The 24,119-nt window shown below is 45.2% G+C and overlaps 1 protein-coding gene across 1 annotated transcript in view; it reads left to right on the plus strand.

Moving 5' to 3' along the window:
- acap3a (ArfGAP with coiled-coil, ankyrin repeat and PH domains 3a) overlaps positions 1-24,119 on the plus strand; it is a 65,499-nt gene that overhangs the window by 36,434 nt on the left and 4,946 nt on the right. Inside the window, exons 5-24 of the mRNA XM_062541179.1 lie at positions 5,056-5,114; positions 6,383-6,566; positions 7,680-7,724; positions 7,953-8,048; positions 9,556-9,630; positions 11,718-11,729; positions 16,329-16,441; positions 17,148-17,199; positions 17,998-18,098; positions 18,245-18,356; positions 18,636-18,844; positions 20,332-20,401; positions 20,722-20,816; positions 20,942-21,168; positions 21,401-21,502; positions 21,930-22,031; positions 22,226-22,452; positions 22,673-22,782; positions 22,952-23,062; positions 23,204-23,265. Of these exons, the coding sequence (XP_062397163.1) occupies positions 5,056-5,114; positions 6,383-6,566; positions 7,680-7,724; positions 7,953-8,048; positions 9,556-9,630; positions 11,718-11,729; positions 16,329-16,441; positions 17,148-17,199; positions 17,998-18,098; positions 18,245-18,356; positions 18,636-18,844; positions 20,332-20,401; positions 20,722-20,816; positions 20,942-21,168; positions 21,401-21,502; positions 21,930-22,031; positions 22,226-22,452; positions 22,673-22,782; positions 22,952-23,062; positions 23,204-23,265 (2,164 nt within the window). The remainder of the gene's footprint in view (positions 1-5,055; positions 5,115-6,382; positions 6,567-7,679; positions 7,725-7,952; positions 8,049-9,555; positions 9,631-11,717; positions 11,730-16,328; positions 16,442-17,147; positions 17,200-17,997; positions 18,099-18,244; positions 18,357-18,635; positions 18,845-20,331; positions 20,402-20,721; positions 20,817-20,941; positions 21,169-21,400; positions 21,503-21,929; positions 22,032-22,225; positions 22,453-22,672; positions 22,783-22,951; positions 23,063-23,203; positions 23,266-24,119) is intronic.

Below are 24,119 nucleotides of genomic sequence, written 5' to 3' on the forward strand. Positions count from 1 at the left end.
GCTGCTGCACATGCATGAATAAGAGATGACGGGGGGCTATATCTGGAGCCTGTGTGTATGAGAGGGTTTGGGACAAGTGTGGGACGTACAGTAGTAGCTGCCTCCCATGATATTACCTCGGCACAGTTAACCATTCAGGCAAGCAGGGCTTCATGCAGGCAGGATGATGGTGTCCGCATCCAGAGCATACGAAAGCACACGCACACAGACATGCCACACACACACACACACACACACACACACATACACACACACACACACACACACACACACACACACACACACACACACGCTACGTATTCCATAGTCTGCTTTCTAACATGCTGTGCTAACATGGTTAAGAACAGTGCAGCCCAGCAGTAAGCAAGTCAGTGATACGACACAGGCCCAGCCACAGGCCTGTCAGCTTCACAAACTGATGTTTAAAACATAAACACGCAGATGAATACTGAACAGGCCCACCTCCTCAACAGTGGGGCGTCGTTTGTGTTGACAATCGATAATTTCTACATTCTTCATCTGTAGCACACACGCCCCCGATACCTTTTACTGGACACAAAATGCTGCATTAGTTGTTACAGGCTGGTAGTTGTTAGTCGATAATGACCGTTTCTCCGAGAGAGGGCAAGAATTGAGAGAATCGGTGGAATTTTCTTGCTCTGCGCGTCTGAAAAAAAAAAAGCAGGCTGTCTGGAGAGGAAACAAAACGTCTTGGAAAATCCTCCGAGCAGTGGGGAGACAGTGGGGGAGAGAGAGGGGGAGGACGAAGAGAGAGAAGAGAAAAGAGGAGAGGAGAAGAAAAAGGAACTTTGGGTTTGCCATGGCTTTATGTAATAAAACAGATCCTGAAAACAGTATTTTTACCACAATCCCCAGATTAGCCGTGTGTGTGTGTGTGTGTGTGTGTGTTTGTGTGTATGCGTGCGTGCCCGTTTGTGTTTTGAGAGAGCACTTGTGTGTGCTTGCGTGCGTGTGTGTGTGTGTTGGGGGGATTCCAGTTCATTTCCAGTAAGAGGGCTGTCATTGCATACTCACAGGATGCTGGTCTACACGACTGGAATACTTTTTGAGATCATTGGCTATCCCAGATTACTCATAGCACACACACGCACACACACACACACACACACACACACACAGAGGGAGATAGAGATATACTGCAGGGAAATAAAACGTACAGTAGTATCCCACACCCAGCGCACTAACCCAGAGCTGTGTGTCATTAGCCCATTGATCTGGTCCTCCTCTCCCTCCATTAGGGATGTTGCTGCATCAGTCAATCACTGCTGAGTGCTTTAAGTGGGGTGATGAAGTGCCAGCAGAAGTCACCTAATGATGCACAACTGAGCTACATGCTGGCACGCCGGCCAGCACATCGCTGCCATCTCATGTCCCGCTCAGCTACAGCTGCGCTTCAGTGTCATTGGAACTTCAGTGTCACTGGAACTGTGCGGAGCGGGTGTGCAGTCATTTCCTGTGTATTCGCCGCATTGTGTATACATGTAAGCCACAGGACTGTGTTTTATGCAAGTTAAAAGAAACACCACCATATTAATACCATATTACCTCCCCCCCCCCGTGTATTAGCCTCATAGCTGAAGAGATTTTGCAAAATCAACGCCTAAGCTGCGGCTAATAGATGAGGAAATGACGGTATGGCCAGTGAGAGTGTGTGTGTGTGTACATACTGAGCGCTGTGCTGTACGAATGACCTTGCTGTCAGCTCCGTCACGTCTGTAACTCCCAGCAGCGCACGTCGGGGAGAGCGACGGGGCTCGGCTCCGTGATTTCATTGGCCGGCCGGCGCGCAGGGTCGCGGGGCCCTGTGTTTACATTTCATCATTCGGCGCTGGCTCTCGTCCGGAGCGACGCGCACTGAGCGACAGAGGCACACATTTAATCAGCGCTCGCGCTCCCGGGAGGCGAGCACGTCGTGACGCACTTCGCTCGGTCGACTCGGCGGAGCTAGAGGAGCGGCGCTGGACTGTCCTGCACGTCTACGTGCTGTCATGGAGACGGAGTGAGCGAGGAGGGCGCGGGTCTGCTCGGAAAAAAACACCAGCTAGGCTGCTGTCAAGGATACAAGGATACAAGGATACAAGGATACAAGGATACAAGGATGTTTATTTGTCTCATGCATTTGATTACTGATGTAAATAATGCAGTGAAATTGTCGGTTCCTTCGTCTACTGTCACCATCCACAGGTGCTGTCAGTGTCCATAGGTGTGCTGAGTAAAACACACATGCTCATGAACATAATGCAGTATGTGTGCAGACTATGTACTATATATTGGACTTAGACTTACTCACACACTACACTAAGTCCTGGCAGATATCTGCACTAAATGTGCTTTAATTGACTCTCTGGTCTCCATGTTAAGGCCTTTCTTAAAGGCTCCCTTGCCACTGTTTGTGGTTTTATTAGCCTGGCAAACATCTCTCTCTCTCTCTCTCTCTCTCTCTCTCTCTCTCTTGCTTGGTCTCGCTTTCTTTCTCTTTCTCTCTCTCTCTCTCTCTCTGTGTGGGCCTGTTTGTTCCTATCCTGTCTGGCTGCCAAAGGTCAGAGATCTGCTGTGACAAGAGGGTGGGTGGTCGGCCGCCCCCCCTCCCCTACTGGCTCCTCGAGTCATTAGCATGTAGCGAACAGCAGCAGTGATCCACATTGGCATGCTAAGGACACTCTTCAGATTAGCATAGTGACCGTGGAGACAGCGGAAGGCGTTGCCCATCTCCTGCACCCCAATAATGAAGGGAGCGGTTTTGAGTCCCTAACAAGGCAGGGACATGGCCACTGTGGGCCCCCCCCCCTGACATGGTGGGACAAAATAGAGCGTGACACAAGGTCTCTGGGGAGATGAATGACCTGCCACCCTCACCTCTCTCACACTCTTGGCCTCAGACTTTACAGTGCTGTAAAACATCTATGTGAAGAAGTTATGCACGAGTCTGCTGAAAATGTTCACCTCGGGAGGCCATTGTAATGTTAAGAGTTTTTCTCCTTTTTTTCCCCCCACCAAGCAGATTCTTGGCACACAAGCATTTTTTGGGGCTTTATTTGCCAATATTTGCCCTTTTCTTGTGCTTGTTTTTGCTGTTGTTGGTGTTCTGAGGGTTTGCAGTTGGAACACTCACATGCTTCTGATTCAGCAGACCTGTTTTTAAACGTTGTTTCCCTGGTTGCCGTGGCTACCCGGAGATGACATTTCTCTTGTTTTCATCATCAACCGCCGCGGCGGTGGGGTTTTTACGGCGTGGCCTTGCCTTGCCTTGCCGCTGCTCATTGTGCATTCACCCCCATATCTTTGAATAGGTCCTGATTGGAGCCTGATCATTACAGAGACAATCACAATGGTGTCTACCCTTAAGTGGATCATTAGAGCCTGTCGGTTGCCACAGTAATTATGGAGTTGGTGCTGCGAATGTGCCGTATGCAAATTCAGGGGGTGGTTGCAGACACATCCATTACAGGGACTTTGGGGGGCAGGGGGGCATCGCCCCCCCCAACCTATTCAGTGCTGTGGGTATAATAGGCCACTTTGATATCGCAGCTCAACCGAAGCAGTGGAGATAGACAGGGAGAGCTTCTCATCCCCACTGTTTCCCAGGAAGGGAGTGATGAATCTTTTAAGAGGTCCTTCTTGAACGGCGTCTCCTCAAATCACCCCCACCTTCGCATGCAAGCGTGCAGCACACAAACACACACACACACACACACACACACATACACACATACACACACACATGCTACACAAACAGACAAATAACATAGAGAGAAAGAGAGAGAGAGAGAGAGAGAGAGCAAGAGAGGGAGAGGTGTTAGTGTGTGTAACTGCCCGGAACCATCGGTTATTAGTAGGTCCGGGGCTGGCACTGAAGCGGTTGCTTGATTGGCGTGCAGGTCAGCCTTCAGCCTGTGGCTCAGTCAGTGATGCTGTACATGTTCATGGAAGCTATCCACTCCAAACCCATCCTCTCTCTTCCTCTCTCTTCCTCTGTTCTCCCTCCATCTCTCACAAGCCAGTTCTCTCTCCCTATATCTGTCTCATTTTCTGTCTTGCACCCCCTTTCTCTCTCTCTCTCTCTCTCTCTCTCTCTTCTCCGTGTCTTTTCCCCCCTCCCTGCCCGAGTGACCTATTTAGCAGCAGCCGCACCGAGGCTCACTGAAAAAAAATCTCTTTGTAGGGGAGAGTGGCAATGAATTTGAATGAGACAGGAGAGCGGAAGCTGTGTGTGTGTGTGTGTGTGTGTGGTGTGTGATGTGTGTGTGGTGTGTGGTGTGTGTGTGTATGTGTGTGTGTGTGTGTGCACATTTGTGTAAGTGCATGTGCACGTGTGTGTGCGTGCATGTGTGCGTGCATGTGTGTGTGAGTGTGTGTGTGTGTGTGTGTGTGTGTGTTCGTGCGTGCGTCTATGTGTGTGTGTGCGTGTACTCTTGAATTTGTGATCTCACCGCAGCCAAATGTGGGTGAATTACAGCATGTTATTACCCCCTGTTGGCGCAAATGTGATACTACAAGTGGTTTGGAGAGGTTCATATTTGTGCTCAAAGCTCAACGTACATTCCTCCCTTCCATACCCCTGAAGCACGGTGTTGATTGTTTGGCATTGTTTATGGCTCAATCCGAGCCACTGTTTATTTCCCATTTACAAAGCCAGGACTTTGTGCAATTTCCTGAGTGTTTCTAGCACAGATGCTGAACATTACAGCTGCAAGTCTATAAAGAGTAATTAGCTGAATTTGACATTATGTCTATGTTAGTAGAATTGTGGACTGTACCTTTAACGGTGCTGAATAAAGAACATCAGATAATAATGGAATAGAATATTGACAGATGGTGAAGACAGCTCTACAGTTTCCCACTCACCATGGGTTCCATTTGCTTTTATGGTACCAGTAACACTAATAACAACAGCGTGAGCACTGCCATTCATAGTGTTTTTGTGGAATAAAGCAACAGTGTTATTGTGTTTTTTGGCAAAGACTGAGCACATTATAAATTCAATGCTGTAATACACATTGTTGCTTATACAAGTGTTTTGTTTTTCTGTTGCAGATCCTGTTTGACCAGGCCCAGCGATCTGTGAAGCAGCAGTTGCACAACTTTGTCAAGGAGTAAGTGTTAGAGGACGATCTTTCATTCACACATTAGTTAAGGTCGTTATCAATGTTGATATTATTCAAAGTGATACATTGGGATTACAGCTGCACCATGTCACGCGTGAGCAGCAGCACTCATTCTAAGAGAGAGAGACCAGCAGACCGGAAAGCTGTTCTGTTTGTAGGTCTCCTTTAGCTCCAGAGTCAAGTCTAGACGAGTCAGACATTTATTAAAATTTTAGTTCTGGTTACTTTATTTTTATCTGTAGGTAGATTTCACACAGGTACAGGAAAGGTTCAACTTTTGTTTTACTTTTTTTTTTCTTTTTTTTTTTTTACTTCAAAGAAAGCTGGCCAAAAAGGCTTTCCAGTAGAGAGCTGAGCAGTGGAATTATTAATGTGTGAAAGAAGCCTAACTCTCTGCGCTTTCCAAAGTGGGTACTTGGACAGAGTCCCAGGTGCTGTTTTGCAATGCCTGAGTCATCTGTCCAAAAGGGAAGGGGAGATGGAGAAAAGGGGATACAGACCCCAGTGAAGTTGGCCATGATGGATCCAGTCAGTGCATTAACACCAAGTCTGCTGACATTTACCTTGAGCAGGAAAAGGAGGTTTCTCTGTGCCAGAGTCTCTCTCTCTCTCTTTCTCTCTGTCTGTCTCTCTCTTTCTCTCTCCCTCTCTCTCCCTCCTTCCCTCTATATTTCAATTCAATTCAATTCAATATAGCTTTATTGGCATGAAGGTTTCAGAAACATTATTGCCAAAGCTCAATGTACACAGAGGAAAATAAGGACATTTACATATAATGTTTGGAATACACATGGCAAATATGAATGCATCCAAAATGAACAAACAAACGTGTGTGTGTGTGTGTGTGTGCGCGCGCGCGTTTGTGTGTGTGTGCGTGCATGCGTGTGTGCGTGTGTGCGTGTGTGCGTGTGTGCGTGTGTGCGTGTGTGTGTGTGTGTGTGTGTGTGTGTGCGTGCGTGTGTGCGTGCGTGCGTATGTGTCTGTGTGTAGTTTTACAGATAGGTATGTAAAAAGAAAGAAATATTATATTTCTCTCTCTCTCTCTCTCTCTCTCTCTCTCTCCGCTACTCCTTCATCCTGTCTGAAATTGCAGAGTAGAGAATCCAATCTCTTCATCCTGTATGCAGTCGCATGTGGGATTGTAGAGTGAATCAGAATGTCCTGTTTATTTGTATTGTTGACTGACGTGTGCTGTATTACTCCTACATGACTTCCTCCTCCTCCTCCTCTTCCTCTTCGCTTTCACTTGCTCTCAGGGATGTCCGCAAGTTCAAGGAGACCAAGAAGCACTTTGACCGCGTGCGGGAGGACATGGAGATCGCTCAGGTGAAGAACGCGCAGGCGCCGCGGAACAAACCGCACGAGGTGGAGGAGGCCACCAGCAGCCTCAGCATCACACGCAAGTGCTTCAGGCACCTGGCGTTGGACTACGTGCTACAGGTGAGTCCACTGGCACCGCTTCAAGTCCGAGGAAGAGCCGCACGGCTCGAAACGTAACTTGAATTCTAATAGATTAAGTTAATCGAGAGCAAGTGTGCGGACCTTTTACTTCATTTTGGATCTTTTTTTTTTTTTTTTTGCCTCTGGCACCTTTATTTGGATGTGCGCACTTTCTTGAACTAACTACACTGGCACCGCTCCCATAATCAGTAGAGGTATCTCTAATACGAAAAACTCAGCAGCAAGAATACATGCAGCATTATGCCAATATACTGTAGATATCATGAAGGTGGCTGTATTTTACACTGACCCAGAACTGTTAAGAAATTTGGCAGGAGTCAGGAGTCTAGAAAATGCTGGAGAAAATGAAGCATGGTGCCACCTTTTTCCACTCTCCCCTTTACTGCCATTTGATGCCAGATAAGATTGATCCAGATGAGCTGGAATGAGATGAAAACAGTGGGGATGGGGTCTTTTGAAGCTGCTCACGCTTAGGATGTGTGTGAGTGAAAATGGCAGGATGAAGGAAAGGAGAAGCTCTAATTCTGGATCAACTTAAAATAGATGTTTGATCTCACAGACCACAAAAGCAGACAGAATGAAGCTCTAAAAGCAGCGTGTGGAAGTCATCTAAAAATAAAACAAGACGCTGGAAGATGGCAGATGTTTTCACAGAATCACTTGTATTTTGCATATGTTTTGTGTTTTTGTGCACTTTGTGATAGCATATTGCTAAAATGTAGCATTATTTTAGTGCTGCATCCTCTATCATTGGATTCATTGTATGCTCCATTCCAACCAACTGATTGTTAAAGAGTCTTTAATACAGATCCAATTCAAATTCATTCAAAATGTCTGCCTTGCAGTCTACAATCACTCATACCCCAGTAGTATGACCACCACACTGGCCTAAGTCAAGGGGTCGTGGGCATGACATGTCTGTTCTTGGCCAGTAGAGGGCACTCATCATCAGGGTTTAAAAGGGCTTCTAATGGGTCAAACATGTGCAACTCACTCAACAGCTCCTGCAGGAGTAGTCAAAAGAATGTTGGTGTGTGTGTGTGTGTGTGTGTATGATGAAATATCAGACATTTTGCTTTCTTCTACCTTCAGATTAATGTCCTCCAGGCAAAGAAGAAATTTGAAATCTTGGATGCGGTACGTGAATCTGTGATTCAAATTTGGATCCTCTTTTTTGTTGAATACATCTCTGCATGTACTGAAGTATATTGATGGAGAAAAGACTATTGTTATGTCTGTGGTATTGTATTATGAACATAGCAGGAGGGTGAACTAAACGTCAAGACCTATCTCTAGAAACAAGGAGAGTAAAAGAGCTCGATCAGTTCTAAAGGATAATCTCATTCTCTCTCTCCCTCTCCACAGATGCTATCCTTCATGCATGCACAGTACTCCCTCTTTCACCAAGGCTATAACCTCCTTGATGAGATCGACCCCTACATGAAGAAACTGGCTGCTGAGGTGAATGCTCCCTGAAAGATTCTATCGATCCTCCTTCTCATAAATGTTCATCCGCTGTATTACCTCAGATACAGTGTGTGTGTGTGTGTGTGTGTGTGTGTGTGTGTGTGTGTGTGTGATCATGAATTAGGACTGTGGAGCCATCTATCAGCCGTACGGTAGTAATTATCTCCCGGGCCAGCTGGAATGACCTTGATCATCCCGAGAGCTACTGTATCTGGGCAGAGAATCAATTTCACTGAGCGCTTTTCTGGTGCCCAACAGCAGCAACTCAGGCTCTTTAAATGTTGGGGAAGCATTACAGCATGAAAAAATGCCATACATTGAGTAGAATAAACACATCACTGACATTATGTTACCAGATGTGTATGTTACCAGATCAGAGATGTAGAGAGCTTGCCACATTCAGTTAGCCTTCAGTGGCTGGATATCAATATCTTGAACCAAAGGGCCCTAGTTATGCCTCAGAGGATTCATTGAGAAATTGCTCTGCAATATCTCCCAATTTATGTCCAACCATATTTCCTACAATACAGGAGAGTAATAATTCATGTAGATTTACACTGTCAGTGTCATATTGAATATTGCCACTAACTACCAATGATCCATTTTCCTCATGGGATTTGAAAATGTCCCATTCTTGACTGTATGTCAGTTGCTGGCCTTTATAGGGAAATTGTTGCTCATAGCAGATCTGGGATCATTTTATAAGACTGTGTATAATGCTGACTCAGTTGGGACACATTACACCTTGTAGTGTGTATGTTCAAATCCCTTCAGCATGCAGCATGTCCACTGACAGACAGACTTTTGAAGAGTTGATGTGAGACTAAAGTATTGACATAAAGAGTTGCGTCACCACAATGCCCCGAGTTTCAACCAGCCTGACCTCAGCAGTTGTTCACCTCTGCAAGTGAAAGGATGCCAGTGTTGTCACATTTATACTGTATAGGACAACATGATCCAATAAATACATTTTTGGCTGTTTTTCTTAGATAATGATTTTTGTGTATGTTTAAAACAGAACCAAACATAACAGCAAAAATGATAAAAAAAAATTTTTTTAAAAAACTCACCCAAAGTTTTGTATTGTTTTTAGATTCAAAAGCTTATGTAAAAGAGTCAATGTCATGCCAGTGTAGTCTTTCCCATTCACTAAAATGTTTTTGGCGGCATGTGTGTGAACTGGACACTAAGAGTGCCCCAAGTCAATGATCCATTGACGAGCTTCGACCTCTCGCTGGCCGGCTGTGTGGCCTGTGTCCTGCGCGGAGTAGCTGGCCGATCTGATCAGTCTGCCTGTGGCGCCTGTGTGTGTGTGAGAGAGAGAGAGGGATCCACATTCAGTTGATCATCCCCTCGAAAGCCAGACAGCTCCACGAAACAGTGATGAGAAGAGCTCCGCGCCCATCCTCTGCCTCACGGTCGCCGCGCGTCCTTTTGGTGCGCGTGTGCGCTGTTTGTTAAAACGCTCGGTTTTTTTTGTTGTTGTTGTGTCGTTGCTCAGCTGGACCAGCTGGTGATTGATTCTGCGATGGAGAAGAGAGACATGGAGCACAAGCACGCCACCATCCAGCAAAGGGTAAGACTCCAGCACACCTCCACACAATTCCACACAGGAGCATACAACAAGCGCACACACAAATAGCAGTTCATACAGTATGTGTACACTTACATGCAAACATACACACACACATACACACTCACTCACATGCTTTGCATCTTGCTTCTCCCTGTACTTCCCTCCTTGTCCGTATGTACTGTATGTGCGTGTGTGTGTGTGTGTGTGTGTGTGTGTGTGGGGGTGTGTGTGGGTGTGTGTGTGAGCGGTGCGTGCTGCAAGTCCGCACGAGGACACGGACCCACGGCACCTGGAGCCTGTCTGTGTTGTGGCAGTGGGATTAGAGGGGGCGGCCGGCCCAGCTTTGATTACTCTACCTCTCAGAGGGCCACCATTGATTTAAGCGTTAAATCAGGCGGAATTAAGAGTTTCAAGTGGTAATCCCTACGCTTGTCTGTGGCAAATAACGGCATTCAGCAGTTTTGCTCATTACGCGGGAGATTTACGATACATGCACTAATGGCTGATGTGCAGAAGTTGCTCCGTTGGAATTATTTTGGAAATGTTGTTGCTGATGCCCTATGGAAATCATACTCTCCAGGTTTACATGCAGGAATAGTTGGGTCGTTGTTGGATGTCAGTCTTCAACAGTAAGTTGTTTGCATTTGTGTTCTCGGGTGTAGTAGTAGCATATGACACTGTGCTGGGAGCTGTTACAGAGAGGGTATTTTGTATGAGCCTCCAGTGTGCGCATTCACACTCTGGTAAAAATAGTTGCTTCTCTAGAATATATTAGCAAGGCAAATTCATCGCTATGAAGTGTACTGCAGTCTTTTTTCACATTTTGAAGAAAGGGTTTAGGTATTGATCTTTTTCTCTGCGTCATATTTTAAATTGAGCAATAACTTCTAGCGTCTACACTACAGTAATTTAACATGCTCAAAGCAGTAGCAGTATTCAAAATGGTCAAGGATTTGGAAACAGTGAGAGACTATGAGTCAGCTAATGAAACAGACTCTGGGATCTCTCCACCCAGTTTATTCTTAGCTGCCGCCGTTGCACATCTTTCATTGTCTTTGTATTTTTTGGCATGAGAATAGAAAAGACGTGTTTCTGCTCCCCTGGCCCCTGACGTGTCCTACTTCATTAGCGTTTGGAAAGACAGGAAACAAGTGCATTTGGGGAAGCTGAAGATAGTCTTGATTAGTAAGTGGAAGGCCTCAAAGAGGACTTTCTTTCAGGGGCTGTCAGTGATGCCAGCTCTGCTTTTCATAGACTCCCTTTGTGCCGTACACTGCCAGTGCCCGGTGTCTGTGAGTGGACGTGTGCCATCTCTCTAGAAAACTACCTGAATCATGGACACACCTTGAAGCAGTGCATCGAGTTTACAAAATGTAGCGCATGCTACTCAACTGTGGAATATATCTTGTATCTTCTATACTTTATCCTGTGATGGCGGCTGCTTAGATGGATATTGGCTGTGGAACTTGTCCTCGGCTACATTCAGATTCCTGGAGTTTGATCCCAGAAGTGAATATTCAATGAAGGTCCTATTGAAACTGGAACCTCCTGGTGCCTGCATCTCCATTTGAATGGAGGAGCAGAGGTTCCGGTGCCAAGGGTTGAAACCCCCAGATTTTAGTCCAGGATCAGTGACCATCTGTCAACCTGCAGACAGCCAGGCATCCCTGGCCACAGACCCCAGCAAGGGCCAGAGTTTGACCAGAGGGCTGTGTGTGTGTGTGTGTGTGTGTGTGTGTGTGTGTGTGTGTGTGTGTGTGTGTGTGTGTGTGTGTGTGTGTGTGTGTGTGTGTGTGTGTGTGTGTGTGTGTGTGTGTGTGTGTGCGTGCGTGAGAGAGAGTCTGTCTGCCTTTGGATTTACATACTTTACAAAAGGGATTGAGAAACTTTGGCCCATTCTGAAAATAATTCATTTCATGTTAGATTAGTTATATAATGCTTAAAAAGTATTTCATCATCCTGCTGTGATTTTTACTTTTGCTCATTCGTGGCAGATTTCTAAGAATGCTTGTTTTTTTTGTCCCTTTTTCTGACATGCTGTTCCTCCACCTCCCACCTACCTGGATGCTGGCTTGTCTTTCACACAGACTCTGCTACAGGTGAGTCGTCCACAGCTTGTGTTGTTTGTGTCGGAGTACATGCACCAATCAGAAATAACAAACCTGGCCAGTCACAGAAACGCTTTGGCAAACAGCAGGACACTGTGCAGAGTCGAACAACAGACAGCTGATTGATTATCCAGGAGAGGGTCACATCGGTGTTATGCAATGGCCTACAAATGAGGCCGATAGCCCTTAATTATAAGCTGTGTGCCTTCACTCTGTATTAGTGAGTTTGTGCTGGACAGCCTTCCGGTTCGTTCCGTACAAAGACCATTGCTTAGCAGCTTCTCTTAAGGTATTGTTTGTGAGTTTACGTCTGACATAGGCCACCTTTCAAGATAATCATGCTTGTTCCATCTCTGAGCAAGCTGGTACTAATTGGAGATTAGCATCAGAAACTGACGTTATATCTGAGGTTCAAGAAGTGATGTATGTCATGCTAGCTTGAGTAGACTGTCTATTTCTGAAAGGAAATATTGTGAGTTTTAACTAGCCATAAATTGGCACTGGAATAATGATGTGGTAGGCAGCTGTAACATTATTCATTATGCTATGTGGAAATTAATGTTCAGCAAAACCATTAGCACACAGAAAGCCAAGTGCATCTTCTGGCATGCCTGTGAGAGCCGCTGCTTCTGCCACTGTGTTTTGTGTGTGTGTGTGTGTGGAGGGGGGGGGGTGTTGGCTGGGCGGGTTGAGAGTGTGAAATGCGACAGCTCATATTGTTTATTTAAAAAACAATGTTGTCAAATGCCAAATGGCCGCTCAGTCATAGTGCTCCTGCCCCCTGAGTATCCCAGTCTGGCGGAGGTGTGAAATACTTCTGTGGTTTGTTTGTGCTCCGTGTCTTAGCCTGTAATGCCCGTCTCGGGGAAAACTCACCCAGGACAAATGGGCTCCCCCTTGCCCTCACAACAAACTCTGTTTCTTGTATGACAGCGGCCTGGTCGCAAGACAAGCTCATGTAAAATGTTGAGTGCTTATTCATTTTTTACTTTGAACTCTAATGGAGGAGTGCTGTCCTGGAATAGCGGGTTTGTGGAACTGCTATCGTTATGACTTTCAGCCAATAGCATCACTTTGTAAAACACTGCTAGGCGTGTCCTTGTTTGACTCAGTTTTCACTCTTAGGCAAGTGAACTGTGAGACATGTTAATATTTCTTGTAGTTTTGTTTAAGGAAAATATAACAACAGACACAAAACAATGTATTTGATATTAAGCAATTGCTAAATAGCAACTACTGTACAGATTTCTGTGCGTTTTCTACTGCTAATGTGCCATAGCTTTTAGGGAATGAGTTGTAATGATTCTTGTAAATTGATCATCAATGAAAAGAGTTTTCAGGCAGAACCAATAATGCCCGAGTCAACAAAGAAAAGAAAGCCAGGTGGTCAGAGAGAGGTAGTAGTACTTAAGCTTGCATATCTTAATCCATCCTCCTGAGCTGTTATATTCAGTAAGCAGTGGACTTATGACGTCTCCTGAAAATTTGACATTTCATCTTGAAAAGGACTACTCCTAGCTGTGCTTGAAACGTCTTTATTCGCAATGATGGCATATTTTATTTTAAAGAATCATAACTAAGCTGTAATATTTATCTTTGTCATTCTTTCTGTGTGTATTGTTGTGTGCATGTCTGTGTCTGTGTGGGCATGTGTGGGGTCACACAGGGAGGTCACTGGCCATGTGCCCATATGCAGAGGTCAATCTCAGTCACACTCAGTGTGGACGATAGAGGCCTTTGTTGTGATGAGGTCTGTCTGTTGAGAGAGGTGGGGAGTTGCACTGCTGAAATAAAATAGGTCCATTAGCTCCTCCCTGATGGAATGAATTGAGTCCCCCCATAAACTCAGATGCTGACCATCGCCACTAACACTACAACCTCTTATTTGTTGCTGTGGAATAATCTCATGTCCCACAGGGACTTTTTTGTGTCTGAAATTTCTCTGCAAATCTTCATAATAACTATCATAGCATGTGAAATAAGTTAGCAGTTCACTAGTTTACATATTTCATAATTTACCCATGAAAATGTGGGCTATATCATCAGGTAGTCTCCTGGCATGTTTATGATTCAGACAGACCTGGTGCGAGTGACTTGGTTTCATTTCCACTCAAGTCACCCCGCCTCTGTGATTTCAATATTTTATGCATATTCCTATTCAATGTTTAAACCCTGCATTTTAAAAAATTCATAGCTTTTGTAGTTCTGGCACAGAATCAGATTATAGCTCTTTGAAAAGCCTTTACGTCACTGCTATCATTCTGTCTGCACAGCAAGAGAACCTGATCTCTCGATTCATAAAATCCGTTGTCAGTTTGTTAACTCAGAACAACGCAGGACATATTTTTTTCCAGTGTTACAGTTGCACCGCAGGTGGGTAGTCTACACATATCCTACTAGACTTTTTAAAATATATTTGGGTAAATAGGTCCGTGGGAAGCCAGAAGCCACCGCAGTGATTTATGCTTTTGGAGACCCTGGACAGTTTCGCACACGGACTGATAGTCACTGGAGCAGTCCGCTTTATTGCTGGAGTACTCCAAGGGCTGTGTGCCAGATGGGAAAATGAGCAGTCAAGTTTTGTTGTTCGAGGACAGACCGTCTGGTTGCATGCGAGTGCCTCTTTGGGGATGGGTTGCAGTGGTCGTAAAACCAGGAGAATAAAAAGCAGCGAGGTTTTTTTTAGTGGTTGCGAAATAATTCCTTGACACGGACCTCTAGATAGCAACACTCCGACTGCGGCATGCGCTATGTAAATCGCAGCTGTATGCTAATAGGCTTTTCTCTAAGCGGCTCCGTACAGCACAGGCTGGTAGGTGGCTGTTGCTGAATGTTGCGAACTCCGCAACACTCTACGGTCAGGCACCAGCAGCTTTCATAGTTCAGCACCGGGACAGCGGACGAGCTGCAGTTAATGTAGCCTTGTAGCCTACACTTCCTAGAAATGTTAAGAAGATACTTTGTCTTCTAACGTTGGCTAAGCAAGGAGATAACTCTGTGGGTCTTCCACCTTACTTTTTCGGTCGTCTGAATTGTTTCGTTTTGGAAAGGAAATATGCTTTTGGAGTTCCTGAAAACTTTAAAGATGAAGATAGGATTCGGAAGAGTGGCGTTAGCTCTGGTGGGTGTCAGTTATCTTTCTGTTTGTGTCTAGATAACAGTCATTCTTTTTAATCTAAACGCACATTAGTTTTTAATCGTTGTAAAAACAAACAAATGGTAGCTATTTGCATAGTAGCCTACATGACGTGTAGCCTGTAGTGCTCGTTAACCTTTTTGCCATAAGATTTCACTTTGAAACACGTTTTCTGGGAAAAGGCAAATATACAGTAGGCTAGCTTATATGTCCCTCCATGTTTGGAAAGGGCTAAATATACATTTAATCAAACTAGTTCTTTGTCACGGTCTTCGGTCACGTAGCCTGTGTTGTGTGTGCGCACAGCAACCTGTCAGTAGACTACAAACATTGATGGAGAAAATTCTTATGCACTGTATGCCGTCAGCACTGTGCATAGGCGAAATTATCAGAGTATGCGTTCAGTTGCCCTCATTGACTGTATAACACTAGACAGGGATACATGTCTGGGAATTTGTCCCTTTTTGGTTGCAAACGCAAAGTAATTTGTGGACATTGTAGTAAGCGGTGGCCAGCGTAGACCTATAGGCCTACCTTTATGAGGGTTTTTTTTTATTTGTTTAAATACATTATTTGTATCGTTAGTAAGTGTTTCATGGCAAATCATGATGAAAGATCATTACCATAACACAGATAAATACTATATGTTGCCCCTCCATTAATAAAATGACGCAAAAGCATGTGTTGCAAGGTTTCGTACCAATCACCATTCTAACATTTACCTGACAACATTAAATAAAGATAGACTCTAGCCCTGTCTTGTTAAGATAGTAAGATAGCATGCATTCTTCTCTGCGCTGTAGATCAATGAAATTGGTTGCTGGGTAAAATCAGTGTTGCTCAAAAGACTCTCACAAGATAGGCAGATTTCAGTTACAAAGGAATAAAATTGATCTCTCAAACCTAAGCACCAGCCACAACCAGAGCTAATAGAGAACAAACTGCATTCTCACTTCCAGTCGAGCTCAGAGGGGCATTGCTGGCCCACTGCAATCTGAACCTTTGTGAGAACAATTACCGTAAGTGGTAGGGTTTGATGAAGATATTAAGCCTGCCTTAGGAATTATTTTGGCAAAGTCAGTGATTATGATGTGAAATGATTATGCAACCAGTTGTGTCATACTGAAAATGCCTGGTGGGACTGGGACGGATGGACTAAGTCTGTCTTCGCATTTCTTTCTGTCATTTTGTGTCAGAGAATGGGATTGTACTTTCATGGGCTGTTTGAATAATGAAATTTGTTTCATTTGGTTAGTTGTGTCATCATGTTGTCTCCAGTGTTCTTGTCAGTATTTTTCTTTTAAAGTCAGGCCTCTTCAGGAATATCACATATTTCTCCGTAATTGTTGCATTTCATTGAGGACCTTGTAAGCACTGTTATGCACAATGAGCGTAGCCAATGTTTCATTCAGCCAATTGCGCTTACATATTTCTTGATCCTTTTTTTTCCACAGGACTTCTCATACGACGACTCCAAGATAGAATTTAATGTGGACGCCCCGAACGGAGTGGTGATGGAGGGCTACCTGTTTAAGAGAGCGAGCAATGCCTTCAAAACCTGGAACAGGTAGGACACGCCAAACGCCAACGTTCACAACCTGTCCAAACTGGCAGTCAGGCAAACAGCTTAGAACAGCCTGTCTGCCCATGTGAATCTGGACTCTTAAATCACTCCATCTGCTTTGCGCCTGCATGGGACACCGTGAGGATGTGTGACCCGGCTTTATCCAGACTGTAGTCTGACATACCAGGGCTCTGCCATATGCTGTGTACATGTCTGTTTTAGTTTATCTGTGGGATATTCAAAGCGATAGATTGCTTGCTTTACATCAGCTAGATCATATGTTGGCTTGGTGCATTTCTTCAAGTTGAGATGCTATATTTAATAGCTCCCCGTGTAGATCTGACGGAACAAGCTTAAAGGGTTTTGCAGTTGTTTCAAACTGCTCCTGACAAGACTTGGTATACATTTTAGTTTTGCTAACGCTTGCTAACGCTAAATGGATTGCTGTGGTCCTCTCCTTAAACGTTGTGGCTAATAACATATCCATGGATTTCCGACCAAGTTACACATGAGCTGACTTTCATCTGGATAACCAGTTCAGTCCCTCTCAAGGGAGAGGAGGTTTCCACATGAGGCTTTTAACTCCTCAGCTGAAGCAGCCAGTGTTGCATTAGTTCAGCATCATATATCTTCAGTACACCACATGGAAGGTTATCAATCTAATGGACATGTTTAATTCATCAATCTTTTTTTCCCCTTCTACTCTCAGGCGGTGGTTCTCCATACAGAACAATCAGCTGGTGTATCAGAAGAAGCTAAAGGCAAGTCCATTTCTCCATCAGGAGTCTGCCCTCAGGCTTCAGGCCTCCATAGGGACTGGGAGAGGTCAAGTGCACCTCTTCCAGGTCAGGCAAATAGTTGCCTTTCAGCAGAAAAGCCCCATGTCAGAACCACATTATCACTGGGAAAATGTTATGGCTTGGCCAAATGTACCCTTGACAGCTGTGAGTGCCACACAAATGGCCACTGACTTACATACAGTATCGTTACTCCTCCTGTACATGTAATGCTTTTTTCCCCCAATGCACTCACGTGGAATTGACTGAAAGTCCATAAAAGGCGTGATGCTTTTTATGATGAAAAGTCACTCTGCTTCCGCCTGTGGTCTTAGACGAGGCTTGACTTCTTTTGCTGATACTGTAGGAATGAGGACAGACTGCATGGGGAGTGACTCGCTAAAAAAAAACACTGTCAGATAAAAGACAAATAGTGACTATACTGCCTGTTTGGAGGATCTAATATAATCATGATCCCACTGACTATATCTGATCATTTAGGAATGGGGAATGTTACTGGTGGTTTGGTCATAGCACTACTTGGTGACTGAGCTCTCATAAGACTACTTACAACTAGTCTTGCTGATCCTACGGTCAATTGCTCTCATTGATGCACTTATTACACTCATTAATGCACTTATTGTGGTTTTTTGTTGTTGTTGTAAATTTGTTGTTAGAATTGCTCTTAAAAACGTAAAAATGTTTTCACCATGTTGTAAGTCGCTTTGGTTAAAAAGCGTCAGCCAAATGTAATGTAATGTAATGTCTGGGTGTGACTGACAGGACTCTCTCACTGTGGTGGTGGAAGACCTGAGGCTCTGTTCGGTGAAACCGTGTGAGGACATCGAGAGGAGGTTCTGCTTTGAAGTCGTTTCCCCCACCAAGTAAGCCCCGGTCTGACCACTGTTGGAATGTGATTGACTCATACTGATTATCTCTTAGCCCACTGGTCTATGGGGGGGGATCGTTTGCTGAGGTCAGTAGTTAAAGAGTGAGCATGGACCTTCAACAGACGATGTGTCTCTTGCAGGAGCTGCATGTTGCAGGCTGAGTCTGAGAAACTCCGGCAGGCCTGGATCCAGGCAGTGCAAGCCAGCATTGCTTCAGCCTACAGGGAAAGTCCAGACAACTACTATATTGAAGTAAGCTTCTGTCTCCTCTACCAGCATAGGTTAGAAGCTGTGGTTGTGTCTTCATACCATTTTTCATTACTTACAACAACTAGAACTGCAAACAGGCATCACTATTCTTTCTGTTAGATGCATCCATTTGCTATTCATGCTCATCATTTCTTTATATACCAAACGTAGATATGAAGTGGTAAAATTTCAGCTGCTTTCCAGTTTCAGTACTTTTTTGTGTGCCAGTCAGGAGGCAGTGCAACACCAGTGTAGTAAATAACGATATTTTTTCTCTCGAAGCATCTGGACAGGACGGCCTCTCCCTCCACCAGCAGCATCGACTCGGCCAGCGAGCCGCGGGAGCGCATGGTGAGAGGGGAGAGCATCCTGCAGAGGATCCAGTCCCTACCGGGGAACGAGTTCTGCTGTGACTGCGGCCAGGCCGACCCGCGCTGGGCCAGCATCAACTTCGGCATCCTGCTCTGCATCGAGTGCTCCGGCATCCACAGGTATGAAACGGGACTGAGACACCTCAACTGGCTCCCCGTAGCACCTGTCAGTGAATAGCCAATGGAGGCTCGAGCCAATTTAGTAGCAGCCAATAAGCAATGACATTGAGTTATTATTACCTCCGCCAAGGAGGTTATGTTTTCATCGGGGTTTGTTGGTTGGTTTGTCTGTCTGTTTGTTAGCAAGATAACTGAAAAAGTTATGAAAGGATTTCGTTGAAATTTTCAGGGAAGGTCTGAGTTGACCCAAGGCAGAAACGATTACATTTTGGGAGTGATCCGTTATGTGTTCGCTTGGCGGAGGTTTGCGCTCTCTTAGTGCTTTTCAAGCTTTGTAATGAAATGTCTAAAGGAGAGTAAAGTTAGTCCTTTGAGGACACCGACTCTGGATGGGGACACGACTCCAGTCCACGCACCAGCCCATGTGCGCAGTACATCCTGCTTGTGAGGAGTAGTAAACAAAGCCGGGCTCTCCAATCCGAGGACCAGCTGGAGACACGTTTTGGTGACACCTCTTTGGATCGATGGAGCAGAGAAGGGGCAGTGTAATGGGATCAGTACTAACGCTCTTAGGAATCCTTAATAAGGCACTTAAAGCCAGAGTGAGAGGATGCTCCGGCTAGAAAATTCCATCACAGGCAACAGTGAGCCGTAAATCTGCTTGTAGCTCATCACCAGAGGGAATAATGGAATTTTTATTAGGGAACAGTGTTTTCCGGTTTGTTATGGAGACAAAATGTCCGCATATGCTTTCACCTGAGAGGATGGGATTGTTAAAATTAGACGCGGAGATTGTGTGAAGTTGCGAGTCTTTGACAGTCACGTCACTGAAGACGTGAACTTCCGCTTATGTAATCGCCTCCCCCTGTGCATAGACCATCTTTTGAATATTTATGTTTTTTTTTCCTTCCTCACATTCTAATCTTCTCACGCTGGTCTCAAATGAGGCTTTTTTACTTCAGTCAGTGGAACGTTGCCATGCAATCTACGTCTCTTTGTCGCCTGAACCAGGTTGCTAGGTTACCACACAGTGTTGTGGTGAAAATGCTCATTTACATGACAATATGGGCATCCTCTCAGTCTCGCAAAAAGTGTGTCCCATTTAATTCCAACCCTTTTAGTGTGACCTCAACCATTTAGGAGCAAGGGTCTAAAAGGACAGTCTCAAGTGTTGTTTGGGTTGTGTGGGGGAGTGTTTTCTCTCCAAGAGATTAAATTTGATTTCATAGCTTTACAAACAAAAGATTTCCTCTGCATTGAGGTGAAAAATCACCATATTGAATGTGAACATTAAATTGATGTATTACAGATGCATGGATTTGAGTGAAATTGTTTAATTAACTGCTTAGTATTTAAATGAATGTTGATACATTGAAAGGGCCTGAACATTGATTGATGAAATGGCCATTTCCGCCCCTTTATCTGCCAGTGTGGGACGTGCCGTATTTATCAGACTTGTGTGTGTGTGTGTGTGTGTGTTGTTTCAGGAGTCTGGGAGTGCACTGCTCCAAAGTCCGTTCTCTAACACTCGACTCATGGGAACCAGAGTTACTAAAGGTGAGATGCTGTTCCCTCTGCATGGTTCTCTGCCTGGATGCTAATTTACTGTCTGAATGCACTGGAAGAAACAGTATTTACTGCTGGAAACAACTGAATTTACTGAAAAACTTTTAACAAAACATTAACAACTGTTCTTTTCTGTTATTTTGAAAGTAACATCCTATTTATTCCAATCTGGTATTTATTTATACGCTGTCCTGCCACATCCGGCCATATTTCTGAAATTGACAACACATCTGTAGTCTGACTGTCATTTTGAAAAAATCACTGAGACAAGTGCACTCATTTCTATCTTCTGTATTTTCTTGATTTGACAGCTCATGTGTGAGCTTGGCAACAGCATCATCAACCACATCTATGAGGGGACATGCGGAGAACAGGGTCTAAGGAAGCCAGGGCCCAACAGCACCAGGTCATTAGTTTTGTATTGATTTTATGTTATTTTCAAAACCAAGAGTATATTATATTTTATAGTATCTAGCCTTTGCTGGGAATGTAAGGAATAAGAATTCTAAAATGCAGATGTTTGGGTTGCAGGCAGGAGAAAGAGGCTTGGATTAAAGCCAAGTATGTGGAGAAGAAGTTCCTGAAGAAAATGGTGGCTGGTGAGGTGCTGGTCAACGTGAACCGCAAGTCAGAGCATCGCTGGAGCGTGAAGAAGTGCCGGAGGCACAACAGCGCCACCACCGTCCCCAAAACCCGCCGGAAATACCGCCAAGACCGCGGTAGCGCCTCCCCTGCCACTCTCTCCACTCTCTCCACAGGTACCCTGGCCTGTACCAGACTCTACCTGAATTATTTGCTGCAGTCTGAGAAGTGTTATCTGATAGTTGTCAATAACCGTCTTTAATATGCTTGCATTTAGTGCTTTACTTCAAGCATAGGAATCCATGGATAAAAATGCCATGGCATTCGATAAAAACAATAAACAATGTTGTTGTTCCTTCACTAAACTTTCTCTCTCTCTTTCTTTCTTTCTCATTTCCATGACCTCAGCCACTGCTGCACTGGAGAGGAAGTTTCACAGAGACTCCCTGTTTTGCCCAGACGAGCTGGACTCGCTCTTCTCCTATTTCGACACGGGCTCCGGACCTCGCAGTGAGTCTTTCCTCGTCCTCCTGCCTGCCTCCCCGTTTGACCTCCCTCAGAACAGGCCAGTTATCACAGCAGATTGATTAGCTCGTCGGTTGCACAACCAGATAATGACAAAGGACTGCTGAGGGAGCAGATGCTCTAATTGAGATCAGTGTGGTTGGGAGCCGGAGGGGGATCATCAAGAGATCAAAGCCATGCTGTGGTCTCATGTTGCTATCGTGCAGGGCTGCATGAAGCAGTTATATTTTATCTCCTGTCAATAGTTTTTTTTTGTAGTTGGCTTTCATTGACGAATACCTACGTATTATATATTTTTATGGAAATATATATATTTTTTACTGTACGATGGGATAATTGGGGTCATGTTGACATGCTCTGACTTAGTGAGACAGTACAGGTGATTAACAGGTCCGTGGTTTGGCACTTGTTGGTCCGGCAGGTTTAAGCAGCGACAGCGGACTGGGCGGTAGCACGGACGGCAGCACGGACATTCTGGTGTTTGGCCCAGTGGTGGATAGTGTCACAGAAGAAGGTGAGCGAATGTGTTTACACAATACAAAACTTACAAATTCAAATACTTACAATACAAATATTTATTAATGTATTTCACAATGGTTATATTGGGTGTACAGTAGTACAGTATATAAATGTTTTACACTCACTGCGTTTAAAAAAAAAAAAAACGCATGCCTGATGCCTGTATGAAACATCTGCAACCCTGAGCAGAGTGTGAGGTGTCAGAGGACTCGAGTGGGGAGACGGAGCTGGAGCCGGAGCCGGAGGTGTCTGACCCAGAGGACGTGCGGGAGCTGCACCCCGGGGCGCTGCTCTACAAGGCCTCGCACGCCCGCAACCTGCCCATCATGGCCGAAGCGCTGGCACACGGAGCAGACGTCAACTCTGCCACTGACGAGGACGAGGGCAAGACCCCTCTCATCCAGGCTGTCATTGGAGTGAGTGGACTACCATGATGAGTGTGGAAATATTAACAAGTATAACAACAAGAGCAAGAGAGAATATCGTACATTTTTCAGCAAGTCATACTGTATAATGTATTAGAAGGGGAACATGAAATGAACAGCACTGTCTAAGTATTAAATCCTAAGCTTACAATCATTAGCTTTGTGACCCACTGCCAGTTGACTGATGCTTATGGACACTGTTTGACCCTAGGGCTCTCTGATAGCCTGCGAGTTCCTGCTGCAGAACAGTGCTGACGTCAATCAAAGAGATGCCAAGGGCAGAGGGCCACTGCACCATGCCACATATCTGGGGCACACGGGGTAAGTTGGCCAGCCCAGATCAATTCAGTCCCCATAGCAGCCTTAAGTTATAGAGCTCTATTCATTCACCCAGACTGGAGTTTCACTGTTATAGTGCCACTTGTAAATGTTTAGTGTATTTGGATTTGATTTGTCGGTGATGGAAGTGTCCACTATGCGTGTGTTGCAGGCAGGTGTGTCTGTTCCTGAAACGAGGCGCCACACAGAATGACGGTGACGAGGATGGGAAAGACCCGCTAAGCATCGCGGTGCAAGCCGCCAACGCAGACATCGTCACTCTGTAGGTTTACACACCAAAGCAGCCCCACCACCACCAGTGGCATGTGCCAAAGAAATCCTCCTTCAATTATTTCTCTTCGTTAAAAGCTCCTCGTTAACTCTGTTAATTCTCTGCTCCGCTCTCTCTTTCCCCCCCCCCAAGGTTGCGCTTGGCTCGGATGAACGAGGAGATGCGGGAGTCGGAGGGTCCGTTTGGGCAACCAGGTCAATATCCCAGTAGCAGCCCCACAGAGCAGCAGTATAAGAAGTGCATACAGGAGTTTATCTGTCTCAATATAGCCGAGTGCTAAAAAGCACAGCACTGGCGCCAGAGAGGGTTAAAGCGGAGCGAGAGGCGCAAACGTTCCATCATTTCCGCGTTCCGTCTTCACAAGGGGGAGGGGGGCTAAATCCCCCTTTAAGCAGACCTGCTAACATTCGAAATGCACTGCTTGTGTGGGTTGCCGTTCTGACAGAGATCGATATCCCACTATGACGTCTTTGCAACACGCCTCTTTAAGCAGACCGGAACTGTTCGAATTTTGCTTCCATAGAGATGCATTACGTTGCTCTATCTTGTCAATATTTAAGGATCTTTGCTGGCGCCTAACCCCAGCCCACAACCCCCAAGCCCAGCAAGCGTCCTCTGCATTGTCACAGCGGGTCGGACCGAGCTGTTTTAGACAGAAATATTGTCTCGTTAGGTGAAATGATTTCTTTCATTGCACCATCAGGCTGTAAAACTCCCTCTCTGTTCAATTAGTAGCAAAAAATTCCCCGCTGTGAAATCAGGCCCACACTGAATATACATTTTTACTTTTACTATTTAGTCTCAGCTTTGCTCGCCTCTCTCATGATGTTCAGGCCATTTGCGGAGGTTTTGTTTTAGTCATGAGAATTTCCGTCAGACGTTATTTTACTGTAGGAGAGAACAAAATGAGTGCCTAAATAATGTGTTGGTTCTCATCCACAGTGGATAACAGATCCTACAGTATCCCTCACAGTAAGTGAGGTACTGACACAGAGCCAGGTACTCCAACATTTACCCCAAATCAAAGCCTGGCTTAATACAGTTAGCA

The sequence above is a fragment of the Sardina pilchardus genome, chromosome 7, assembly GCF_963854185.1.
Source record: "Sardina pilchardus chromosome 7, fSarPil1.1, whole genome shotgun sequence".
NCBI lineage: Eukaryota > Metazoa > Chordata > Actinopteri > Clupeiformes > Clupeidae > Sardina > Sardina pilchardus.